We start from the raw sequence: 25,562 nt of genomic DNA on the forward strand, positions 1-25,562 counted from the left end.
AAGAACTAGACCAAATTAACCCTGTTTTTGATAAACACATTCGTGGCTTTGCCAGAGAGGAAACATCAGTGACACTCCTGACTGTCTCAGTATCTTAGTCAGGGTAAGGCTTCCCGTTTTGGGGATACACCACCAATTATATGCCTACACCCACAGGAAGGGCTGGGGCAACTATCTACCAGAGGAATAATTCATCTATCTATCAGCAGATGATTGGAGCACCACACAAACTACCCAGCCCCACGAGTGAACCAAGGATCTAAGAATGCAGCTCAGCATATGACAAATCATTGCCAGAAAACAGATTAAGGTCATTACTACTGGTACAGGAAATGTTAATTGCTGTTAGGTGAGATGCAGCCTGTGCACAATTTTTTTTCTGTTGGAATTCACTACTTACCCCTTATTTTCCTGAATGTGCTTCTTTCGAGAATGGTACTTTGAGTCACTTGCCACTGCACTGTATTTCTCACAGCAGAGGCACAAGATAAGTATTTCAAATGGTCAATGCTATGTTTTGGATTCAGTCGCTGTGTGCAGATGTGGGTACAAAAGGTCTAGCATGTATTTTTCTTTTAGCAGCCAGCAAAACCTTGTAGCTGGAAAAGAATGCCTTCCAGCATTACTACTTGGAAGAGCCACAGGTATTAAACGAGAACTGGGAGCTTTTGCCTGGGCATTTTTCACATTGTGTTCTACTCATTTTTAAATATTGCAAAGTAAGGGAGATCAATACAGAGGTATTTGAACTCTCATGGAAATTTTGGACAGAATATGAGTGATGCCCTGTGAGCTACAAGAACCAGGACTAGGCTTAAACCCACTTGCGTGTTGTTTGAAGCCAGCTCCGTATCAGCACGCCATCCTGCTTCCTCACCCCACAGAAAGCCTAGCCCCTGCCTGGTGGTATTCAAATGCTTTGGTCACGCGGCTCCTATCAGGCAGTTCTGCTTCTCCCATGCCAGTGATGTTGTTAGCAGACACACTGTGCCGACTAAGTTTTTACAATTAGGAAGAACTAAAAATAAAACTTTCCAAGAATTTCAACTGTCCAACAGTGGAAGGGCCACACTATCACTAACAGTGACCCCAGCGCTGTTCCTGGGCAAGAATCAAGAACTGATGCACAGGTAAAACACTAATATATATATTAAGGGGACTCAGAAGGAAAGAGTTATCCATACAAAAGGCAAGTAATTGTTGTGACACAGCAGTGTTTGGGCAGATGAACAGAACTGACCTTTGTCAGAGTAGCACTTAATCTATGGCTATATAAGGCTATATAAGAAGCCTCAAGAAGGCTATATCTAGGGCTGTGTAAGAAACCTCAAGAAGATGAAACTAAGACAAAGCTGATACCAAGAAAACCTGGAAACTGTAAAAACAGAGATGCCTATCAAGGTGTTTTTGTAAGCTGTCCTTACTCCCTGCCCCCAAATCCCCAGCCAGACCCTGTCCTGACACAGCACACAGCTCTCAGCACTCCCAGCTGGTTTTATTTCTGAACCCAGCTGGATACGAGACTCTCAGATGGCACACACACTGTTTATTCAGAGATGGAAATGACACTTCAGGTCTAGTTTTTAGCAGTCTTATTCAAAGTGCACACAGCTATATAGATATTATTAAAAGGCTTCATTTCCACCAGTCGGCAGCTGACAAATTCAGGTACTGCAGGAGCTGCTGAGCTCCAGCACCCCAAACAGACCACCGCAAAATCCCTCAGCCTCCCTCTTAATCAAAACGTAAAGCTTTTAAGTAGTAATATTTGGCTTTCATTGCAACTGATATTCAGTGCTGGACCACCATACCGAAAGAGCTGAAATGAAGCTCTAAAAGGAAGGACAAAGCGAGAGGTGCCGAGGCAGGACTGGCTCACATGGAAGCAGCTTTCCAGAACACGGGAACACAATAGGTCTCATTCACACAATGAAAATTAACAGCTAAACGTTAACCTAAGCCTGACCCTCTTACCAGTCCTTCCAGAGAGACAGTTTTCAGTAAGTTTTGTACAGGGATTCCTGAAAGCACAGAATTATGGACTTGGGGGAAGGAAGGGAAGGGAATCGCACAAACACAGGAACTGGTCCACCCGGGCAAGTTGGGAAGCGGAGTGAATAGGCATAAAGACGAAGAAATATGCACCGAGTTTTTCGGTCAGAATGCTTATTTTGCACCAGTTGCAACCCGAAGAGACTTACACACACCTAATTTACTGCACATTTTGAAGAAACTGGCAGGAACATCCTATAAAGCATATTTTTACAACCTACCTTCGCTTTGAAGCATCTATCATTATTTCACATAGATAAGCTAATCATTGTTGCATCTTTTCCTTTAACACAGGCTTTATGGTATAAATGTCCCATGGAACCAAGTGAGAAATCTTTGCCTTCTAAAACATCCTGAACCCACCCTTAGCACAAGCTTTCCCATAGCACTCACCAAACCCATGTATATCCATTCTGACACCTGCACATTACACTGCATTTTATGAGCCCCGTACTGTACTTGACATTGAAGCACCTCAGCATCATCCAGCAGCACAAAAATACTGTGACCAGCATCTGTTGGATACTTTTTTTCCCCTCTCCCATCTCCACCCAGTGGAAAAGCCCAGGTAAGCAAGCTTTCTGTGAAGAACATTTAATCATACATTAATATATACTGTAGAAAGAAAAAGCAATGTGAAAGATGGGTATCAAGCCTTGCTTGATAAGTTTGATTTCAGAAAAATAAGTGACATATAGCAAAGCTTTAGTGCAAATCACGGCAGTTTCATTCATTTCTCTTCTGATGTTATCAAAGGTCACAGAAAAAACCTTGGGGGAGTTGCCCTCATCCACCTGGCAAAGCACAGCCTCTATAAACAGAGATGACAAATGTCAACCTCATTTTCTTTCCAGGCCAGCTTCACACAGACCTGAAACCACTCGCTTGTTTCAAACCAGCTTTTGCTACCATTTGCAAAGGGGCTCCAACATTTGTAGGGAATACTTGACTTCATTCCTAAACATGCATCTCATCAAAACCTCACCTTGCAACAGTTTAGCGACCCAACAATGGTCAGCTGCCAGAAATAATCTTTCCTGCTGTTCCTCTCTACAATATAAAAATTAAAATGTACACTTTTTTTTTTGAATTAGCATACAACTACCATGGAAAGTATTGTGACAGAGGTTAATGGCCCATTAACTACTCCTGTAAGCAATTAATGGATTATTTCCACAACATCAGTTACTGCAATAACTCAGTACTCAGAGTTCATAATTTTACAGTAATTTGCTCTGCTTTTTTCCCCAAAAATCCATGTAAGACTGTTTCAAACTTTGGAGGAACATCATCAAGCACCAATAAATCTTTAGAGCAACTGGTTAGGCCTCAAATGCATCACTAAAGTTTTCCTACATGCATGCTACATCAACTGCTTAGAGATGTACTCACGTTTATGCTGAAGTGAGCATCACCTGTCTCTGAAGATAATGCAAATAAACCAACAGAGAATTCCATATTATCTATCATTTGGTCAAAAATATATCTCAATTAAAAGGGCAAGGCATTGAGACAGACTTAGATAACCTCAAGTCATGGCAAAGATTGTTTCTGCACATAAGGGCCAATTATACCTTATTGTTAGAGCCAACTTAACATGTTGGACTTGATGATCTTAAACATCTTTTGCAATTAAGGCAATTCTATGTTCTATGTTCTCATGTTTCCAACATCATTTGCGCCTTAGGCACTTACATATCAGTAACAGGATTCTCCTGCGGGCGCTGCATCTAGCAGTGGAAATGAATCATGCTGCCTCTGAAAAGTGCTGGTTTTAAATTCTTGACCTGGTTTAATACGGAATGCACTCAAATATTTCACTTATCCAAACTTTGTAAGCCACTACAAAGTACCATAATTGTGGTCTTAGAGGCATATTCTGCTAAATGATGGCTTATAAAGAATTTATTCAATTGCTACCTACGATTTCTCTAATGCAACAACAAAACGAGCAGTAAAATACCAGCCTCTTCATCAGTTTTTCACCATAACCCCTTTCAGTCAAGTGTTCAACGTCTTAACAACCCCACCGGATTTAAAAACATTCCTGTTTATCTCTAGAATCCCAGCACAATTAACCTAAGTTGAATAAAAAAAAGACAGTTTAATTAAGGTTAATCTTACTTTTCTATTACTGAGAAGGGACACCTGATTTTGCATAGACATGCCGTATTTAAGTGTGTCAGTATACTGGCTACCATGATTTAACCCAAGCAGTCTGTCACAGCTTTCAAGTATTTTTTAATGTGCAGTGCTCTAACATTGTCACGTACTACACATCAGCTTTGAAAAGGAGTTTACTGTATCACAACTGAAGACGTTTCAGGCATCTTCAAAACAACCTTCACAAAGCCTGACTTTTCGCTGGGGCAAATCTGGTTCAGACACCTTTAAAAATCCTAACTAGGGTGACTGACACATGCCCATGGAGTCTCAGAACTTGGATAGGGCCTTCTCAAAAATCAGTTCTTCAAGCCTTCATCTTTATTAATCTTCATGTTTAAGCAAGAAATTTAAAAACATTCAAAAAAAGTGTAAACTTTCTGTTTGGAAGACTGCTATAGAAACACCCTGAAAGAACTGTCTCTCAGGGGATTGCCAGAGACTGAATACAAATTTGATACTCTCATCTTTTAACAAGGCTTAAACTAGGCATCATTTACAATTTCTTACACAACTCTGGGACAACTTCTTTGTTATGAACTGCAACTCTTCCTCTCCCTTCCATTAGCTACACCTAGAGTACAGAGATTCCTGCAACTAGGAATTTTGGAGTAGCTCACTCAAGCATATGTCCTAAAAGGAATATCCAAAGTAAAGGCATTGTTTAAGTTAGCTATGAACTGAAAGCTCTAGGTAGAAGTACACACTAGCCAGTTAGTCCAGTCCTCAAAGCACTCCTAGGGCTATGTCTAAAACCAGGAATGAATTAAGATCACATCTTTTGATTCTAGTCTATTGCTCAAGAAGTTCATAGTGAAAACCTTCAAATGAAGTCAACTTTCCGAGAAGCATTTTGAACTCAGAACTCACACAAGACTGAGGTATACAAAAGACATTAAATATTTATTATAATTACAGCAACTTTACACAGGAAAGTTACAAATTTTAAAACATCCCAATTTTCGGATTCATGATTTTTCTTCATGACAGTTGGTCAGTAGGTCCCTGGGATATCTGTAGGCACCTTTAAGAGTTCTTCAACTTCTTCTTGCAAAGCCTCAGCTTTTTCACTCAGCAGCATCTATAATGGAAAAAATATTAGGAAATAAATACAAGCATTAGCTATAACTGTTAGACAGGTTAAAACACCAATGTTTTCAAAGTTGCATCTGGTCTGTAAAAAAACTGTTGCTGCTGCTCACAGGACCACAGTACCTTTGCCCCAAAGGACTAACATTTTCACAAATACTACTACCAACATTTTTTTACTGTTTATTGTATACCCATATGAAAAACACTAACACAAAAATTCATACAGTACACAGCTGGTTTTCTCAGTTCTGTCATCACATAATACACAAAATTTAACAGAACAAACAGTTTTGTCTAGAACTGTTAACAAGAATATTTTTGACCTTAAACATTTATTTTCCATGTTGAAATAAACATTTGTAAGTTGTGCCTGACAGGCTGCCAATTTCTTGCCTTACACAAAATTTCTTACTACAGCATTTTACATCAGACATATAGGACCCCCAATATTAGCAACTGTTTCACAGAATCACAGAATGTTAGGGATTGGAAGGGACCTCGAAAGATCATCTAGTCCAATCCCCCTGCCGGAGCAGGATTGCCTAGACCATATCACACAGGAACACGTCCAGGCAGGTTTTGAATGTCTCCAGAGAAGGAGACTCCACAACCTCTCTGGGCAGCCTGTGCCAGTGTTCGGTCACCCTCACCGTAAAGAAGTTTTTCCTCATATTTATGTGGAACCTCCTGTGTTCCAGCTTGCACCCGTTGCCCCTTGTCCTGTCAAGGGATGGCACTGAGAAGAGCCTGGCTCCATCCTCATGGCACTTGCCCTTTACATGTTTATAAACATTAATGAGGTCACCCCTCAGTCTCCTCTTCTCCAAGCTAAAGAGACCCAGCTCCCTCAGCCTCTCCTCATAAGGGAGATGTTCCACTCCCTTAATCATCTTCGTGGCTCTGCGCTGGACTCTCTCTAGCAGTTCCCTGTCCTTCTTGAACTGAGGGGCCCAGAACTGGACACAATATTCCAGATGCGGCCTCACCAGGGCACAGTAGAGGGGGAGGAGAACCTCTCTCGACCTGCTAACCACACCCCTTCTAATACACCCCAGGATGCCATTGGCCTTCTTGGCCACAAGGGCACACTGCTGGCTCATGGTCATCCTGCTGTCCACTAGGACCCCCAGGTCCCTTTCCCCTACGCTGCTCTCCAACAGGTCTGTCCCCAACTTGTACTGGTACATGGGGTTGTTCTTGCCCAGATGCAGGACTCTACACTTGCCCTTGTTATATTTCATTAAATTTCTCCCACCCAACTCTCCAGCCTGTCCAGGTCTCTCTGAATGGCTGCGCAGCCTTCCCGTGTGTCAGCCACTCCTCCCAGTTTTGCGTCATCAGCGAACTTGCTGACAGTGCACTCTATTCCCTCATCCAAGTCATTAATGAATATATTGAATAGTACTGGTCCCAGTACCGACCCTTGCGGGACTCCGCTAGACACAGGCCTCCAACTGGACTCTGTCCCATTGACCACCACTCTCTGGCTTCTTTCCTTCAGCCAGTTCACAATCCACCTCACTACCCAATCATCCAGACCACACTTCCTCAGTTTAGCTGCGAGGATGCTGTGGGAGACCGTGTCAAACGCTTTACTGAAATCGAGATAGACCACATCCACAGCTTTACCATCATCTATCCACCGGGTTACGTCCTCATAAAAGGCTATCAAGTTGGTTGAGCATGACTTCCCCTTGGTGAAGCCATGTTGAGTGCCCCTAATGATCCCCCTATCCTTGATGTGCCTAGAGACAGCACCAAGGACAAGTTGTTCCATCACCTTTCCGGGGATGGAGGTGAGGCTGACCAGTCTGTAGTTACCCGGGTCCTCCTTCTTGCCCTTTTTAAAGACTGGAGTGACATCCGCTTTCCTCCAGTCCTCAGGCACCTCTCCCGTTGCCCACGACTTAGCAAAGATGATGGAGTGGCCTAGCAATGACTTCCGCCAGCAACCTCAGCACCCGCGGGTGCATCCCATCAGGGCCCATGGATTTATGGACGTCCAGATTGCTTAATTGGTCCCTGACCCAGCCCTCATCTACCAAGACAGACTCCTCCTCTATCCTGACTTCTTCTGGGGCCTCAGGGGCCCGGGGCTCCTCAGGACAGCCTCCAGCAGTATAAACAGAGACAAAGAAGGCATTCAGTAACTCCGCCTTCTTTTTATCCTCTGTCTCCAGGGCCCCCACCTCATTCATCAGTGGGCCTACATTGCCTCTAGTGTTGGTTTTACCTGCAATGTATTTGAAGAAGCCCTTTCTGTTGTCCTTGACATCTCTTGCAAGGTTTAATTCCAAGGAGGCCTTAGCTTTCCTAATTGCCTCCCTACACCCTCTGACAACAGACTTATATTCCTCCCAAGTGGCCAGCCCCTCCTTCCATGATCTGTACACCCTCTTCTTCCACTTGAGTTTGCCCAGCAGTTCCCTGTTTAACCATGCAGGTCTCCTGGTACCCTTCCTTGACTTCCTACCTGCTGGGATGCTCTGATCTTGAGCTCGGAAGAAGCAGTCCTTGAATGCTAACCAACTATCTTGAGCCCCCTTACTTTCTAGTACCCTGTCCCATGGGATTTCCCCTAGCAATTGCTTGAAAAGGCCAAAGTTGGCCCTACTGAAGTCCAGGGTTGTGATTTTGCTAGCTATTCTGTTCCTGCCACATGAGATCCTGAACTCTACCATCTCATGGTCACTACAACCAAGGCTGCCCTCAACCTTCACCTCTTCAACCAGACCCTCCTTGTTAGTGAGAACAAGATCCAGCAGCGCTCCTCTCCTAGTTGGCTCATCCACCATTTGCATCAGAAAGTTATCATCAATGCACTGGAGGAACCTCCTGGACTGAGGATGGCTGGCTGAGTAGGCCTCCCAGCAAATATCAGGGTAGTTGAAATCCCCCACAACAACCAGGCCCTGTAATTGCGAGACTGCTCTCAGCTGCCTGTAGAAGGCCTCATCACCCTCCTCATCCTGATCCAGGCCTGTAATAGACACCCACAACAGTATCACCCCTGCCAGCCTGCCCCTTAATTCGCACCCACAAATTCTCAACTCGCTCCTGATCCGCCCCTGGACAGAACTCAATACATTCTAGCTGCTCACTCACATAAAGAGCAACTCCACCACCTCTCCTTAGTGGCCTGTCTTTCCTGAACAGGACATAGCCATCCATGACCACATTCCAGTCATGCGAGGTGTCCCACCAAGTCTCTGTAATTGCCACTAGATCATAGCCCCCCCGACCGAACATGGATTTCCAACTCCTCCTGTTTATTCCCCATGCTGCGTGCATTGGTGTACAGGCATTTCAGGGAGCGAGCTGAGCACACCGATTTCACCCCAGGGGGATGGGAGGCCTCCTGGTCTGCCTCAACACTAGAGTGTTGCCCCAGTGGTGCAAGCCCAGCTACTACCCCATCCCCCTTCGAATCTAGTTTAAAATTCTCCAAATGAGCCCTGCTAATTCCTGTCCCAGAACCCTTTTGCCCCTACGACATAAACCTTTCCCACGTATTACCGTCACACCTGGTGTCTACTACCCTGAGCTGTTTGTTGCTGGCAGTTACCGTGTAACAGTCCTCCAGTAGCATGTGTAGCATAACACATGCAAGCACTCAGAAGAGTGTTTCTCTAACTTCCCAGTTAGAGAAAACTCCATCAGTTTAATATCTCAGCATGAGTAAGCTAGGCTGCTGGATTTGGCACTTATGTGAGATGAGGAATCTGCATATATCCCTTTGTTTTGGCTCATACAGCAGCAAAAAAAGCAGTAAGGAGCCTGCAACAACATTAAATGGCCAAGACCTTTTAAGCACATAAACATCAAAGTTAGTACTTTTACTCCATGGGAATATACAAACCAAGACTTTGTTATTGACTGCATCATTTGTACATTAACTACCTATTTGTTTATTCCCAGCATTCCCTTACTTTACCACAAGCTTGCTATTTTAGCAGAATCAAACATGAAGCTGATGCCATTGCAACAGCAGATGATTAAGGGAGACTGAGGAGAGAAAATACTACCACATGGTAAACAAAATACTTGTGTATTTTTTGTTTAGGCACAACTCAGTGTTTGTTACAGATCCCTTCCCTTGGATTATTTATGTGTGCCTAAGGCACTAAAGCATGCCTTAGAGGCAGATATTAAGTGAAGGCCCTTCTCATGATGCATATTCAAAATGGAAACAATTAGAAAGGAAAGAATAACAAGGCATAACAAAAGCAACCTAAATAGGTGAGGTTAACCCTATACCTTGTTGGTTTCCATTTCTACAGTCCTGAAAATCCTGTTCTTTTATCACAACTACCACTAGAATTTCTGTAAGGTAAGTCCTGAGGTACTGGCAGAATCGAGCATTTTAAGTTATGACTCAGCAAGGAGATCAAGGTGGTCATTTAATTCCCTCATTTCATCAGACAAGCTGTCAAACATTTTTGCCCTTTGCTTCCCCTGTGAAAAAGAGCACCACTTTCCACTATCCTGTATAGAACAAATTGTTTTAAGAAAAGTTTAAGTTTGCCTCATTCAGGAGCATGAAGGTCAGCAACTGCTCAATTAATTACTCTTAACCATCTTAGATAAATGATATTGTCAAGAAAATATTTCAATATATTCTTAATACAGATCAGTATTTGTATCACAAATAGCCACTAATGCCTTTACTAGTAAAGTGAATCCTTCACTTTTAATGTCATTCAAACATCCACTTTTGACATACTGAAGTTCTGAGGCAGGTTTTTATAACTTTGTTTCTAACTTACCTTTGCAGATGAAACTATTTGTTTGGCTTGACGTCGTGACAAGTGCTCAATCATCTTGACCAGAGTTTCTGGATTTGCATTAGCCAAGTGTGCTAAAGTTTTGTACCCTGCATTATAAAGCTGTTTTGCTCGTGCCTGCAAGTCCAAAATTGTGTTAGATTATTAGAACGGGCAGTAAGAATTACCATTAAGTGCCAATCTCTGCACCAACCTCAAACATTTCATCTTTGCATATCAATCCAATTCTCTTTATCTTTCTAAGAACATGAATACTCACTGAGAATCTTTACTCCCCAAAAATACAGCTTTACCCCTAAGATTTACCTCCCCATAACCTTACCCAGCTCTTAGGAACCCATTTGTCATTATTTTCTCTGAGCCTAGATGATACTGACTCTGCCATCCTCTTTTGTTACCATGTTTTCTGCATTCGCTGTCACTGACAGGAATGACTGTCTCACATTCTTTGGAGGTGTCCAAGTGAAAGGGAGGGATGATTTTATCTTTTTTTTTTTTCCACAGAATTTTCACATAAAGCTTTCACAAAATTCCAGAAAAGACTATACTTTCAGGTAAGGTAGCCAAGCAGTATTTGCTTAACAGAGGGTCTCTGGGCAAAGACTTCTTTTGCAAAACAAATACTGCTAGCACGTTACAAAGTTTAAATTAAAATGCATTTCTACACTAGTAGTGGAGGGTAATTTAGTACACCCAATGCTTTAGTATCCTGAGCTATGAAATGATACAAATTTAATGAACAAGTGTTACACCTCCAAACATTTGGTCAATTACCTTTTGTTTTTTTCCCCTTGCCTCTTTTAAAGACAACAAGGAATAGAAAGACATTTATTTGATGACATATGTGGGGTTTTTAGCATCCAACACGTAAGAGCTGACAATATATTCTCTTCCTCCATGGTAACAGGACTATGCATGTTCATCGATGTGAAGCAGGTGTCATTAATTTCACCAAAAATAACCACTAATTGCCAACAGATATTTTCCATGCTCTATTTGGCTGTTATATGCACAGTATGACAGATGACACAGAATCTTTCCCCACTAATGACTTAAATCTCACAGAAAGGTTGTAGATTGCTCTCTGAAAACTGTGCAAGTAAATGTGCAGAAAATAATTTTCCCTTTCACTACAGTAACTTTAAGATTGATTTTATCCTTTCCTCCACAGAAATCTAAGCAAATCACATCTGTTCAAGATGACAGTCTACCCGCTACTATCAGCTCTCCATATAGTTTTAACCCCAGTGCAGAAGTACCTTGGTGACTGCAATACTTTTGAAGAGCCATCTTTAAAATAAAACTTCAGCAGAATCATGCTGTCCAGACTGTTTTTGCCCTTACACAGAAATGCTCCCATAGGAAGTGAGCCATGAAAAAAAAACTATTTACCTTTTGCATCCAATTCAGAAAATTTGATACATACAAAAAAACCCATTAGGCTCTAGGTCTTCATCACTGTTTAGCTTCTCAGAATAAAACCTCACTGCCACTAAATTCAACGGTTTGCTGACAAACTGATTCTACAATAGGCTGGACAGGCAAGTCAGATCATTTTACAAAGATGTCCACTGATTACTTACAACCTTGCACTGAAGCCCAAAAAGATTTTCTACTTTAATAGGAGTCTTTGATTCAGAGGCCGGTTAATTTTATTTAAAATACATGCAACACTGCAAGTGATCATAAAAGCCTAAGTTCCCAATAGGACTTCACATATTTCTGTGAAGATCTTAACTAAATATGTAAAATTCTTATTCCTCTTTACTCCCAGGAACTGAAGAATCCTCACCACAGAAGAAACCTGGACTGTTTTCCAGCTGAGTATACAGCTAAATTATTGTCCAAATACAGCATTTTCCCTGTTGCTGTGGTAGCAGCCAGAAGAAAAACATTATTGGCTCCAGCTCACATTTCTTCAACAGACCACTTTTTCCCCAGCCTCCAGGGCTGTTGTGGGATATCTGCACTATGCCAAATTCTCAATAAAAAACTAGCTTGGTCTTCCAGATATACTTGAAAGGCACAGTAACATTTAGCATATAAGTTTACACTGAAAAAATCTCACAAAGCCAGGTTTACCAACCTCTAGAACCCCTGCTACCTCCATCAGGGGGATGAGTTCTGTCTTAACACAGTATGTCAACTGCTTGGTAAGTTCTGTCAGCAAGGCTTTATAAACCCAGAATTCTTCCAATTCCTGCAGAGACAAAGCTCACTAAAAATGAGATCCTAAATTCTGTATTTGGGGGGTATGACTGATAAGAGCTCTCCTGCAGCAACAAGCATATATTTGGCTTTTAGACAGGGGAAGCACTATTATTTCTAGTTATCCTTTCAGTTAGTTGCAGAGTTGTATTCAGCACTCTTCAGCTGAACGTCCCAAAGTTGGGGCAGTTCTGAAGGATAAGCAATAGAGGAAAGGATTATAGAGGAAGAATAGAGGAAGGATTTCAATAGAGGAAAAAACCAAGAGAACAAGCCAAGCCAGATGTTTTCCTGAGATGACATTCCACAACCAGATTGCCTTATTTCCAAGAGAAAGATAAAATTGGCAATCATTTCACCAACAGCACCGACACTGTACAGTTTGTATATTTTCACATTCTCAGTGCATAAAGCTTACTTTTAGTATAAGAAATATCACTGTACAAGCATGCTTTTCTGAATAGGAGAAATAATTTTTAACAGGAAAGGCAAAAAAATAGTTTTGCACAGGAAAAGTGAAATGCAACACCTATGTTCAGTTCTAATGTAACAGAACAAAACTCCAGATTTTGCAAAACCAGTCCTGAAGAATTTATTGGAATTCATTTAACACTACCTCACAGAAATGTAGAACACAGGAGGCGAATGAGGCAGCAGAATTAAGGAGATTTTGCACATATCCTCGGGACATATTAAATTTCTCTGAAACGCTCCATATATTGGTCTCTTTCAGTAGGGTATAAAGGACAAATGACAGGTAGAGCCTGTTTACCACAGCACTGTCCATGTTCTAGGAATAAAGCAAGTTAGAATTCAGAGCCAATATCACATTCAAGATATTCTGTTAGTGCTACGAGGAAATTCTTTTCATCTCTACTCCTTCACATCTTTAAAACATGTCTACGTTATACCCAAAGACATTAAAAAAATTAAGAAAACCAATCAATGAAGTTAATAGAACCTTAATAAGTAGAACAGTAATAAAGAACACTAGCAGAAAAATAATTTAGAATTTGTAAATTATCAAAAGAAATGACTGAACTGTCATCTTAGGTATGAGAAATCTCCAGCCTACCTTTCTGATGGCTTGACCAGAAGCCTTTTTTGTAATAAAGCTTTCAGGTACTCCCACAATATCCGCTACTTTTTGCTCTGCTGCACTTAGCTGGTTGAACTAAAATAAGATTGACTACAGTCAAGATTATTTATTAACAACTCATTAAAAGTTACAAGTGTTACATATCAGAAGAGCTGCAAACAATGTGAATATGCTCTATTTAGCTGTAAAAAAACTAACTCACATCAAATTTGTACAATACCGATACCACCTGCAGACAGATAAATTGTTTTCCCTTTTCCTCTGTGAATGACAAGCTTTCATTCTTCTTCATCTCGAACTCCACTGGTTTGGAAATACATTTACACATGTGTTAGCCTGGAGAAAAGGAGGCTGAGGGGAGACCTTATTGCTCTCTACAACTACGTGAAAGGAGGTTGTAGCGGGGTGGGGGTCAGCCTCTTCTCCCAGGCAACTAGTGACAGGACTAGAGGGCATAGCCTCAAGCTGCGCCAGGGGAGGTTCAGGTTGGATATCAGGAAGAATTTCTTCACAGAAAGGGTTATTAGGCATTGGAATGGGCTGCCCAGGGAGGTGGTGGAGTCACCATCCCTGGAGGTGTTTAAGAAAAGACTGGATGTGGCACTTAGTGCCATGGCCTAGTTGACACAGTGGTGTCAGGTCAAAGGTTGGACTCTATGATCCCAGGGGTCTCTTCCAACCTAGTTGATTCTGTGTGATTCTGTGTGATTCTGTGTGATTCTGTGTGATTCTGTGTGATTCTGTGTGATTCTGTGTTCTGCTGATAGACTTCTGGTGTCCATACATATGAAGTTTTTATTTTTATAAACGTATAGCCTATTCTAGTATTACAGCATCACTTTTCTCACATCTCTTGGTAAAAACGTCTACTTGTATATTTAAGATTCAAGATGAACAGGTTAAAAATCCTGCAGAACTAACTCATTTCTAAGTGCTTAAATATTTTTTCCAAGAAATGTAATCAAGATTAAAGTATCTCCTGGATTTAATGTCTTCCCCAAATGGTGATCAAAGACTGTTCTCCAAGTTTAACAATTGCTCTGCAGACTCCAGGACAGTTTGATAAAGAATTTTCACATATTTAGTTCTCTTAATATTACAGAAAACAGAAGTCTATTACTCAAAGTGAAACAATGTTTTTCAATATCCCTCTATAGCAGTCACTAGACTAGTACTATAGTCACTAGACAGTCGGATCTGCAGCTTCTTTGCCTACTTGTTTGAATTGTCTGTAACTGTCCATCTCTGAATGCCACATTTTAACAAAATTAAATACATTTTAGTGCTATCCCTAGTATACAACACCTTACAGAAAAGGGAGTGGTTGAATTATGGGTGGATCTTACAGAGTGTGCAAGACTAGGATAAGAGCTGTGCTGCTAAGGCTGACATAAGCATAGTAGTCCATAGGAGGGTATTGGTCACAGCGTAACAGTTGTGATCATGGCTGGAGTTAAGCATTAGACTCAGATATCAAAGATTAATACCTAACATTCTCCACTGGATTTTGCTCCCTAAACTACAGATTAAATGAGCAAACATCAGAAGGTAAATATGGCTCTTGATTAATTTGATAGTGGTTTTCTTGTAAGACTACAATAATGTGGTTACATATAACTAGTTTATAGGAAAGTCTTGTTTAAGATTAACCAGACTCTGGTGATAGCAAGGCTAGCACCAAGTTTAGAGTCAGGATTTGGAGACTGGCAACTCAAGAGACCTGTTTCATGCCGCTGTTTCCCCCATACAGGGTCAAATATACATGCAAAAGAGAACTTTGGTTTTTATGCAATACGGGAAAGCACTTCTGCCCTGTGCCTGAAAATAAAATAGCACATCATAACTTTTCATCAAATCGTTACCCCACTATCTACATTTCCTATGTGTATAAACTTACCTAAAGTTTAATAAGCAGGATTACTATATGCCCCAATGCATGTTTGCTAGTAAATTCTCACCTGTCTCAAGTATATCATCCAATCTGGGCTACAGTTAGAAGTCATATCATATGGAGTTGCCAGATACAGAAGATGAAGATTGCTCTCAAGAATCAGCCCTTCCAAACCTTTCTTCAATTCTCTGTAAAGAAGATTGCAGTATGCCAAGTCTATAGACCCTATAATAAGCACACAATGTATTGCAATTTTAAACAGGCATACAGAGTTAAGTGTAATAGATTTTAACATAAAGTCAATATTCCCTTTGTCTTCCACAAAAGCTTGTAATGCCATCTAAAGTGAACAGAAATAACTGTAACCTGAATAATTGCTCTAACCTAACACGAGCAGTGAAATGGAACTGAGGAAAGGCAGTCACCTATTGCCATGTATGTCCATTCTCTCTGTGGTTTTGGAGTGTTTGTCAAGTGCCCTGGCTTTAATAAAAACCTGGAACAATCTCATAGATTGAAGGAATCTTTCAGAGGTTTGTCGTATTCCAATTGTGTTCTATATCCCATATCTTTACACTATGACAGGAAAACAGAACTTCCTGATACAGTCCCTTCTTTATTACAATCGGTCTATGCATCATATGCTTCCTTTGCCTCTTAAGCTTCCCTCTAGGTCAAGGAATCCCCCTGTTCACAATACCTGTTCATAACTGAATTATAAAATGAGGTTGTGAGCCATTTTGATTACAATCACTAAATCAAATCTTTAAAATAATTTTTTTTAGCATACAGTTCTGGTTTTACTCCCATTGTGACCAATGTTATTACACCCCATTCCCATCATGTTCAGTCATACGCTACTTGTTCATTCCCATTTTCAGTCCAGCACATCATTTAGTAATCAAAACTGTCTCTCTACAACTTATTTTTCATTGCAGTTTCAGACTGAAGATGGGAAAACATATCAAACTGAGATAAGGCTGAGATGAAAGGGTTTGTTGAAATAAAGATTACAACAGGAATAAAAAAAGTCTTACCTTTATATGTAGCTTTACCCAATGGTGTGATTGTTAGTGTACATTTGGAATTGTGGTCCTCAGATATTCTTCGTTTTAGAAGTCCTTTTTCTATTAGATTTTCTAGCCCATCTTTAATTATCTCCGAGAGGCTCTTCTCTTTAAAGAGCAGGTGCTGCTGAACACTCAGCAATGTACTGCACATAAAACTGTTGACTTCCTCATGGGTAACTGCTATCTGCAACAGTTTTGCAAGTGATTAGTGTGTTTAAAGGTGTCATTTCATATAACACATTTCATAATCTGTAAGAAAAAAATGTACTGAATAGACAAGCAGTTTGATATCCTTGTTATTGTGTTTCAACAGAAATACATAACAAATAAAACGATAGACAGTCTACGATGGATCTATAGGACTGCTTTCTACCTGTTCTATTATTCTAGTTACTGCACCATGTTAATTTGTCTCACAGTTTCTATTTGTATTTTGAATCAAGTATCAGAAATGTAAATATTAATAATGTAATGCATCATAATGTAGATATAATTGACTTTTACACATAAGGAAATTGTCATGTTACATTATTACTTGATAACTGAGTTAAATAAAAAGACTAATCTTTGTCCTTATCTGATTAGAAGCTGTTCTGAACTCGTAGCCAATCTGTTTAAAAAGTCTGTTTTTTCTATAGAATCAACAGATAAGATTTTCTTTCCATTCTCAAGCACTTAAGTTACTCACAGAGAAGAGTTAACTGATACCTTCAGTCCAACCAAAGATAACAAGCAGCTCTGCATTCCCTTGGTCAACTCCAGCAGAAGATTGCTGTAACAGTTCTCCAAAGGACTGTTAACTAAATCCTGAACCTAAAAAAAGCAAGAAATGTATTAGTTCAGGGAAAATATTTATGCATTAGTTTTACACTTTTCAAAATACTGATACGCGTGATTCAGCTTATAAAGAAAATAAGTGAGACATCTAATGTTTACAGTTCACAACTGAAAACAAACCACATAAAGGTAAGTTATAAGTATTATTATACAAGTCAAATACTTGCAACATTAAGAAGTGAACAAAAATGAAGCTAGGCAGCTCAGTTCCTCTTGTTTATCCCGCCAGCTTAACCCAACAATTTAAATTACCAACAGCTTTGTAAAAATTACCAAGTGTTTGTCTTTTTCTTGCACTATGAGAATACTTTCTCCAGCACTGTCAATACCAGCTCGACCAGCTCTGCCAATCATTTGTTTATACTGGTTCTTCTTCAGGAAGTCACTAGCAACATAAGGAGCTCTTAGAATAACCCTGTAAATTAATTTATGCTTTATATTAAAATTACTAAAGCAGCAATAAAATTTTTTACAAATGCATTCTTTATATATGCCCCTTGCTCAGTAACTAATAAAAATCAAATGCCCCTGTTTGAACACATGTGTAAATCAACCAGGAAAACATTAACGGTTTAAGGTTTATTGAATGATAAGTCATGTTTATTATGTTTTGCAGAACATTTGCAGAACATAAGCAACACTGACCATACATCAGTTATGCTAGAAAGACAACACTTGGCCGTAGGAAGTTTTCTTCTCCCCTCAGATGCATTACTCCATACTTGCATGCACACAAAACTGAATTCTTAGCAAACAATCTTCAGTCATACAGAGTATGGCAGCCATACAATCAGCACTTGTATAAGAAAAGATAACACATATTTGTGTTAAAACATATTCAAACTGCATCTCCTTTGAAAGGATTTATTTTACAATTTAAACACTGTTCTTAGGACAATATCTAAAGAAACCACCATGAATTCCTTATTCTTCTGGATAACATTACTAAAATACTGAAGCATTTCCTCAATTTATTAAAATTTCCTTAATCCATTTAGATAATTGCTCTTCAGCTATGCATACTGAGGGACTCGCTACTGATTCACGCTTCCTACATTAACACTTTGCAGTCTTGTGTCCCGAGTTGAACACAAAATTCCTTACGCTTCCAATTTGCTAGTAAAAGCAGAAACATACTTTAAATAATACCAATATTTCCAACTTAAAGTAATTTTTTTACAAAGCAAAAATCAATGGCAAAATGAAATGTGTTTCAGTTACTAACCTTCTAGCTGGCAGGTTGACTCCAGCAGCTAAAGTAGCTGTGCAAGCAAGCAGACACAGGACACCTGTGGAATATGCTTCCTCTATACTTCTTCTTTCATCATTTGTAAGGCCACTATGGTGATAGGCAATACCAAAAGGGATTGTTTGCTTCAGAACAGGACAGACACTTCCATTTCCAATATTCTTTAGGTTCTTGATGAGATCTTGTTTCTCTTTCTCCCTGTGAGCTCTAAAGTCTCTTGGAAGAAAAAAAGCATTTCTTTAGACTTTGATCAATCACTAACTACTTAAAAAAAGACATGCTTACTCTCTATTTCTGTTCATTATCCGTTCCTCTAACATCTAGGTTGAAGCAGTTATTTCAAACTTTAAAATAACAATACACAGGAGACTGATTAAGTTGCAATAGAACTCTTTTCTTGTTTGTAAGCACAGGTACAGAAGGGATCAAATAGTGACTGGATGTGGGCATTGAGTGCACTGAAGAAAGGAAATAGGGCCAGTATCGGCTTGTAGTGAAGATTATAGGTACATCAAAAATGGTTTCAATTTTGATAGCAAGGAAGGTTTTTTTTATTTTAAATTTTATGTAGGAAGAAATTATATTAACTTTGCTAGACCGTTATGAGTTGATCAAATCACGTTTAAATGAATCCAAACGTAAGTCTTACTTTCTTTTCTTTATTAACAAAGCCTAGTTTAGATTTCACAACTTACATTCACAAAGTAGCTGTGGAACAGAGATAATCAACTGACTAGTAACATACATGACCAAATACCGGGCTACGGAGACAATGTTTGTTTTCTAAGCTTGCAGAGACCAATGCCAAAGGGACACAAGGTTACTTAGTATGCTTTTCCTTTTTTCTCTGGTTGTTCTCTAATAACCATTTTTTCAACTAGTTTGTTTAAAAATAAGATTTTTTTTTTTTTTGGTAAGACATTTGTTTAATGAGCCTTGAGCAGTTTGCTATCATTTATGCAGTTAGCAACTTTACATGATTCCATATTCAAAGTATTTACTTCCGATCACCAGGGAATGTCACTTCTAAACTAGTGAAGATAAATCCTAAGTTCCGATCAATTATTCCATATATAATTAAAAAATAATTACAAACTTACTTCTTGAGATACTTGCACACCATTGAAGCCACATTTTCACAGTTCTTTTTAGTGGGACAAAAGATTAGGCAGGAATATTTAGGAATAACTTCAGTAACCAGCGCAATGATGTGGTCAGGATCTGCTTTCTCCAGATTACTAGAATACTATCATAAACACAGATTGACAAAGATTTAAATTTAGAAATTAAGTCAAGGTTTGTTCTCAACCTTCACTAGAATATTCCCGTTTGCTTTAACGTGACATAATTACAAAAATATATAGGATAAGCTTTTCTCCCAATCCTTCACTTGAAAGAGTTTATTAACACTTCTAGCTTGAACTGAGGGATACATGGATGTAAATCAAATGCTTTGCTTTTTCCCCCTTAATACTTCAATTTCTTTTAGCGACACCATAGTGATGTTAATTGTGCTACTGGCAGTCTACCATAACACACATGTTTCTTTTTAAAGGTTGAAATGAATCACAACAAGGCAGTAATGAGCCAACAAAAACCAAAAAAGGTGTCTTCTTTTAGTATTGTCTAAGAGTGATCAATTGTTGAGAAAATCTACCCCAAAACATAAAGCACTGGGTATCTGGAATACTCAAACCCATTGTTCTTCACACATCAAAATACTGAAGAAACCTCTGCCTTAAAGACCAGTAAAGGAGTGAAAATCAGGTTAAGCATTCAGTATTTTAAAGGCCTTTTTTCTCCCCAAAGCCTACCATTTTATCTCTCACAGATATTACAAGTGAACTATCAGGTTTAAGTAATTTCTTTGGTAAAAGCTCTGTAAACTAATCAGTGTAAAATAATACATTTCATAACTATAGTTCAAAGAAACTATAAGCACTTCAGTTTTACCTTGAAATTAAGGAGACGTGAAAAAGTAAAGCCATTTTCTGTTTTGCTGTCAACTGCATAAATGGTGTCTCGTATCTTTACGTATTCCTTTAATTCTACCTAGGGAGATATAAGCCATAAACAGAAACTTTCATTAAATTACCAAGTCTTCTCTAAGGATTAAAGCGATTACTGATGCACAGCTGTGTTTTTTCTAAGCATCACATTTCATATACATACTTGCATGCACACGAGCACACATTCCACCCCATCAAGAATTTATTTAAAAGTGAATTGTTTTAATTATTTGCCTTGAGAAAGTGTCTAATTATAATAAATATGACAAATATGGTATCCCATGAACTATCTATAAACCATTGTCATGACAGCATTCAGGTACCAGTAGTCCAGATTCTAGTTATATCAAATTAAGTATAATGAATTACCACAGTAGCTGTAATTTAGAAACTGGTTTAGTTAAAATGACACAAATGGCTCAACGCAACAATATAAAGGTACTGGCATTTGTGCATTTACAAGTGCCTAGTGCTATTTACTGTATTGGTGCAATTGCAAGCAGTAGCAGGCATTATATTACATTACACAGTAAAATCAAGCACAAAAGCTGTGATATGACATTAAATAAATAAGTTGCTAAACAGATATGATATGATTTTAAAGCCAAATATCTTCTTTACTAGTTTATGGTATCTTGTATACAGACCGGTCTAAAATTATTAGTGTAGTACTCCGCTTGCAGGAACTTCTGCAGGTCTCCAACATTATTTAAAGTTGCACTCATTCCAATGATTTGCGTGTTTTCTGTAAAACAGAAGTTGAGATGAATTTATTGCCATGTTCACAATTTTTAAGACTTCTGCTCACTGTTTAATTCATAAGCCTGCTTCTTCATCGTTAGTCTTTTTTAAATGCCAAAGTAACAGGTTTGAAGGGGGATACAGCTAAGAAATATTACCCGAGACATAAACATAAAAAAGGAATCCTTCTCTATAGAAGCTTTTAATTGGAATGGCTAAGGGGCTCCTACGAAGAAATGGAAGACATTTTACAATACTCAGGATTTCTCAGAGAAGAAGTATCAAAAAAGCTTCAAAAACCCTCAGACCATCATTACAGGGTCAATTGACCAACACTTAAATGAGTAAACACTGTTAATGCATGGAGTCATGCCATATTTTTAAAAAGCGGCCAGAACACCACAAATCCTGAAAGCAAAAGTATGACTTCTCTCTAGAGATGCCATCACTACAATATTTTAATAACTTAACTGCAGCCATGACTTACTACTAGTGTAAAGAATTTTCGCAAGAGTAATTTCCAGTGTTGCTCCACGACTTCCCTCACCAAGCATATGCAACTGTGCACAGAAGGGAAAAAGAAAATGCAAGAATATTACTGAGTTAAGAGTATTTCTATAAAACCCCCAATTATGTAGTCCTGAACAAATATTACAGAAATGTCTTTGTTGGACTTCCTCATGATATCCTCTGGCAAATTTTGACTCCTTCCAGAAGTATAGCCCCACTGCAACAACATTTAAGAACCACAGAAAAACAGACCCAAGAGCAAATGTAGACAAGATTTGCCTGCCATTTAACTAGACCATAACTGACACAAACAGTTAACTCCTGACAGCAAAGTCAGTGGGGAGATCTTCTTATTCACCAGCCTAAAGCACTTCTAAACAAACAGTGTTTTACGCAACCCTTACAGTGGAAGTTAATATAAAAAATTTTCTAGCAGCCAGCTACTACCAGAGAAAGTAGAAGTTAAATCTTAAGCTGCCTTCTGTTTAGAAGCTACTGTGTTAAAGTAAGGTCAGTCAGCCTGAAGCACTCCATGAATTAAACATCTCTGTTAGAGATTACACATGTAATTTAACCTCCCAATCGACCCTTAGTAGCACAACTCAGCCACACCACTAAAAAGCAGAATAACAGGCAATTCTCACAGTCAGATGTTACTTAATTTTTTTTTTTATGTTTCATTTAGTCATTATTAATACCAGACACAATCTTATGGTTTGCAGTTCTGGGATTCATAAAATACATTCCATATGATTAAAATGACTTATGTTTTTTCTAATCTATTAGAGGTGTCTAATTGACAAGTAGTTACTAAGTAATTCACCATCAACCATTAACACAGTAGATCTCTCAATACATAATCTATTGTCCTGATACAGCAACAAATGCTTCAGTTAAAGAAAAATAACTTTCAATATTATGGAATTATGTACCAATGCAGAAAAAAGTTAAGCAGCAATAATTTCATGATAAACACTCAAAGCAAAAACAAGTAATGAAAAAAAACTGTTCTTTGCTACTAATTGTGTATTATAAATATAAAAAATTGCATATTATAAATCTGAGTAAATCTTGTAGCATACCTCATCTACTACAACCAGACCGAGGTCATCAATTCTTTCTGTTTCAATTAAGGAATTTACTAGAGCATGTCCTTTTTCTATAGTAGCAATATAAAGAGACTTTTTCTTTCTCCTCTTGATTGGTGGAAATCTTCCTTTACTTCCTGCGTATTCTTCAACCAGGAAACCTAATTCTATCCCAAAACTCGATAAACCCCTAACCTGTTAACAAAAATCAATTAGAACAAACTCATGTTCATTTTGGATTTCAGAGCTGCCTCAAGAACTCAACATACACATAACCAAGCCACACCACAATCAACTGTTTAAATTAGTGAAAACATTAGCTGACTACCCTTTTCCAACTGCAAAGCTGAAGTCTTTACAAATATTATCAAGCTTGGTTTTTATTTCAAGACCATTTGTTTAGCAAGTTAGGCAGTACAGATCTAAGACTACAGAACTATACATAACATTGCAAAAAGCTAGTATTTCAAAATTCAACACACTTTAATTTATAACTCAGCACCTTCCCTTCATAATTTAAGTCTGTTTTATTACGAAATTACTGACCCTCAGAGCAGCATTTAACAGAGAAGTCACTCGCTTCCCACCATATATTTATGAAAATCATGAAGTTTGCTAAAATTAGTGTTAAAACCAGCCAAGTAACAAGGCATATCAGAAAAGATAAGCAGTATCAGAAACACTGTATCCAGACCTTTTCTTGGACAATGGCAACATATGGCAGGATCATCAGAACATCTTTCTGCCTGCAGAGTAATTCTTGGAGAATTATTATTTCAGCTACAAGTGTTTTTCCACCACTGGTTGGCAATGAGTATATTAAATTCTTCCTTTGCTGTAGAGATTCTAACATTAAGCAATCATGCTGCCATTCTGCAAGATTAAAAAGAATTATTAGCAACCCCCAGGGGCACATTAATCAATATCAAAATGCCTGTATTTCATACAAAATACTTTAAGCCTAGTTTTTGAGAGTTTTTCTTCAATAAACCACTAAAAGCTTTTAGTGATCAAGCCTTCAAAAGTACACTATAAGCCATACCAACCTTTCCCATCCATCTAAAAAATGAAAAACACTTAAAACAAAACAACCACTTTCCAATATGGCTTACATTAAATATTACCTTAACTTAAATATTTTTACACTGTAATAGGTTAAACAGGCAACACTTCACTAGCAATTTTTTTTTCAACAAACCATTAGTTATATTACCATAAAGTGTTTCAATCCCTCGAAATTGTCTGAATAGCTCTTTAACTTTGCTAGGTAATCCATAAAAAGGGCCTATATCAACAGAAGATGATTCAATAGTTTTCTTAGCAACACAAATCTCTTCAGATAAAACAGCTTCTTTAAGCTGCTTGGTCTTAGAGACCTGCAGAGTCTGGGCTTTGGCATTTCCAGTCATAGCACTTTTCAGATGATCTTTTAGACTCTCAGTTTTAAGTAAATCACACTTAGAGTCTGAGGAAAAGTCAGCAGGTTTGTTCCTGTGTTCAGCATCAGGACAAAAAGATGATGGACTCCTGATTTTGTCTGAGGAAGAATTCACACATTTATTCCTCCTTTCTGAGACTAGAGATATTCTAGAACCAGAAGAAAGTTCATCCATTTTCTCAAAATACAAAAGTTGTGATGATGGCAAGTCATCTAAAATAGATTCAGTTGATTCTTGATTGCTATCCACCGGCTCATTTTCATTCATTTGGAAAGCATCATCTTTGTCAGTTTTAAGGACAACCATACTTTCTGAAGTAGAAAAATGATCTTGTTTTTTCTGGTGAATTCCTGACTGAGGATTCCAAAGTATGATGTGTTCAGCTGCTTTAATATCCATATTTTTATCCTGCAGGTATTTGTGCTCCATATCATCAACTTGAGCTAGCAAAGAATCATTTCCACAAAAGCTGTCATAGTCGCCAAACATATCTTCTTCACTATCATTACTACACTGTAAAAACATAACAATGAGTATTAATACTCAAAAGTAACAGCAAAGAAGGCAGCATAACTTGTACAGCACGCGCATCAGGTGCAAGTCATTTAAGTCTTCCTCAACAAGAAAGTTAAGTGTTTTTCTGACGTTGTGAGGAAAACCTAGCTTGACTCCTAAAGGAGACGTGTTTTAACTCAGTGAAACTTGACCTACAAGTAGACATGATGCCTACGTAGCCGTGACGGTTTTTGTTAAAGCTAGTTTAAGCCAAAACGCATCCCCTCACACAAAGGCCCTCCCCGACCAGGCTCACTCAGGCTCGGCCTGGGCCAAGCCACCCTCCCAGATGGAGTCACCTCCCACCTCCCTGCCCAGCCAGAGGAGCCTGCCCGCCCGCCCGCCCGCACCCCACCACCCCGTACCGGGGTCTCGGTCGGGGGCCCCTCGCCACCAGAGCTCGGTCTCTTGCGAGCCACCGGCGAGCAGACGGCGCTCGGCTGCGCCGAGGCCCGGCTCCGCTTGCGGACAGAGCTGGGTCGGCTCTTCCTCCGCACCGCGAGGCCGGGCTCAGCCATCACGGCCGTGCCGGGGAGCTGGGAAGGGAGGAATCAGCCTCTGCCCTAAGACCGGGGCAGGGCATGGCGAGGGGCGGCCGAACCGCCATGAGGAGACCGCGGCTCCACCGGCGCCCCGCCTCAGCCGCCACCAGCGTCACTTCCATCCACAAGCTACTGAAATACAGGGACCGCCACTGAGCGGCGGCCAATCGCGTGCCTCAGGTAGGGCAGGCCGCGACCCCATTGGCCAGCGGATCGCATTTGTGCCGGTGAGG

General features: G+C 39.4%; 1 protein-coding gene across 4 annotated transcripts; it reads right to left on the bottom strand.

The window, feature by feature from the left end:
* Nucleotides 1–5,119: 5,119 nt before the first annotated feature.
* On the bottom strand, nt 5,120–25,445 carry HELQ (helicase, POLQ like). 4 transcript variants are annotated; one of them, XM_068403393.1, is made up of 18 exons: nt 25,153–25,445; nt 24,541–24,745; nt 23,488–23,666; nt 22,788–22,988; nt 21,683–21,755; nt 21,102–21,199; nt 20,399–20,497; nt 19,546–19,691; nt 18,422–18,661; nt 17,470–17,611; nt 17,068–17,172; nt 16,327–16,543; nt 15,357–15,514; nt 13,375–13,473; nt 12,916–13,089; nt 12,178–12,291; nt 10,074–10,208; nt 5,120–5,296 (listed from the first exon to the last, which is right to left on the bottom strand). In XM_068403393.1, the coding sequence occupies exons 1-18, from the start codon at nt 25,303–25,305 to the stop codon at nt 5,210–5,212; spliced, it is 2,625 nt and encodes an 874-aa protein (XP_068259494.1). In that variant the 5' UTR covers nt 25,306–25,445; the 3' UTR covers nt 5,120–5,209. The 4 variants fall into 4 exon arrangements, with proteins under 4 accessions (XP_068259494.1, XP_068259490.1, XP_068259491.1 ...); XM_068403389.1 differs by having other exon boundaries at nt 24,007–24,745; XM_068403390.1 differs by lacking the exon at nt 12,178–12,291 and having other exon boundaries at nt 24,007–24,745.
* Between the last annotated feature and the right edge of the window lie 117 nt (nt 25,446–25,562).

Source organism: Nyctibius grandis, chromosome 6 (genome assembly GCF_013368605.1).
Source record: "Nyctibius grandis isolate bNycGra1 chromosome 6, bNycGra1.pri, whole genome shotgun sequence".
Lineage (NCBI taxonomy): Eukaryota > Metazoa > Chordata > Aves > Nyctibiiformes > Nyctibiidae > Nyctibius > Nyctibius grandis.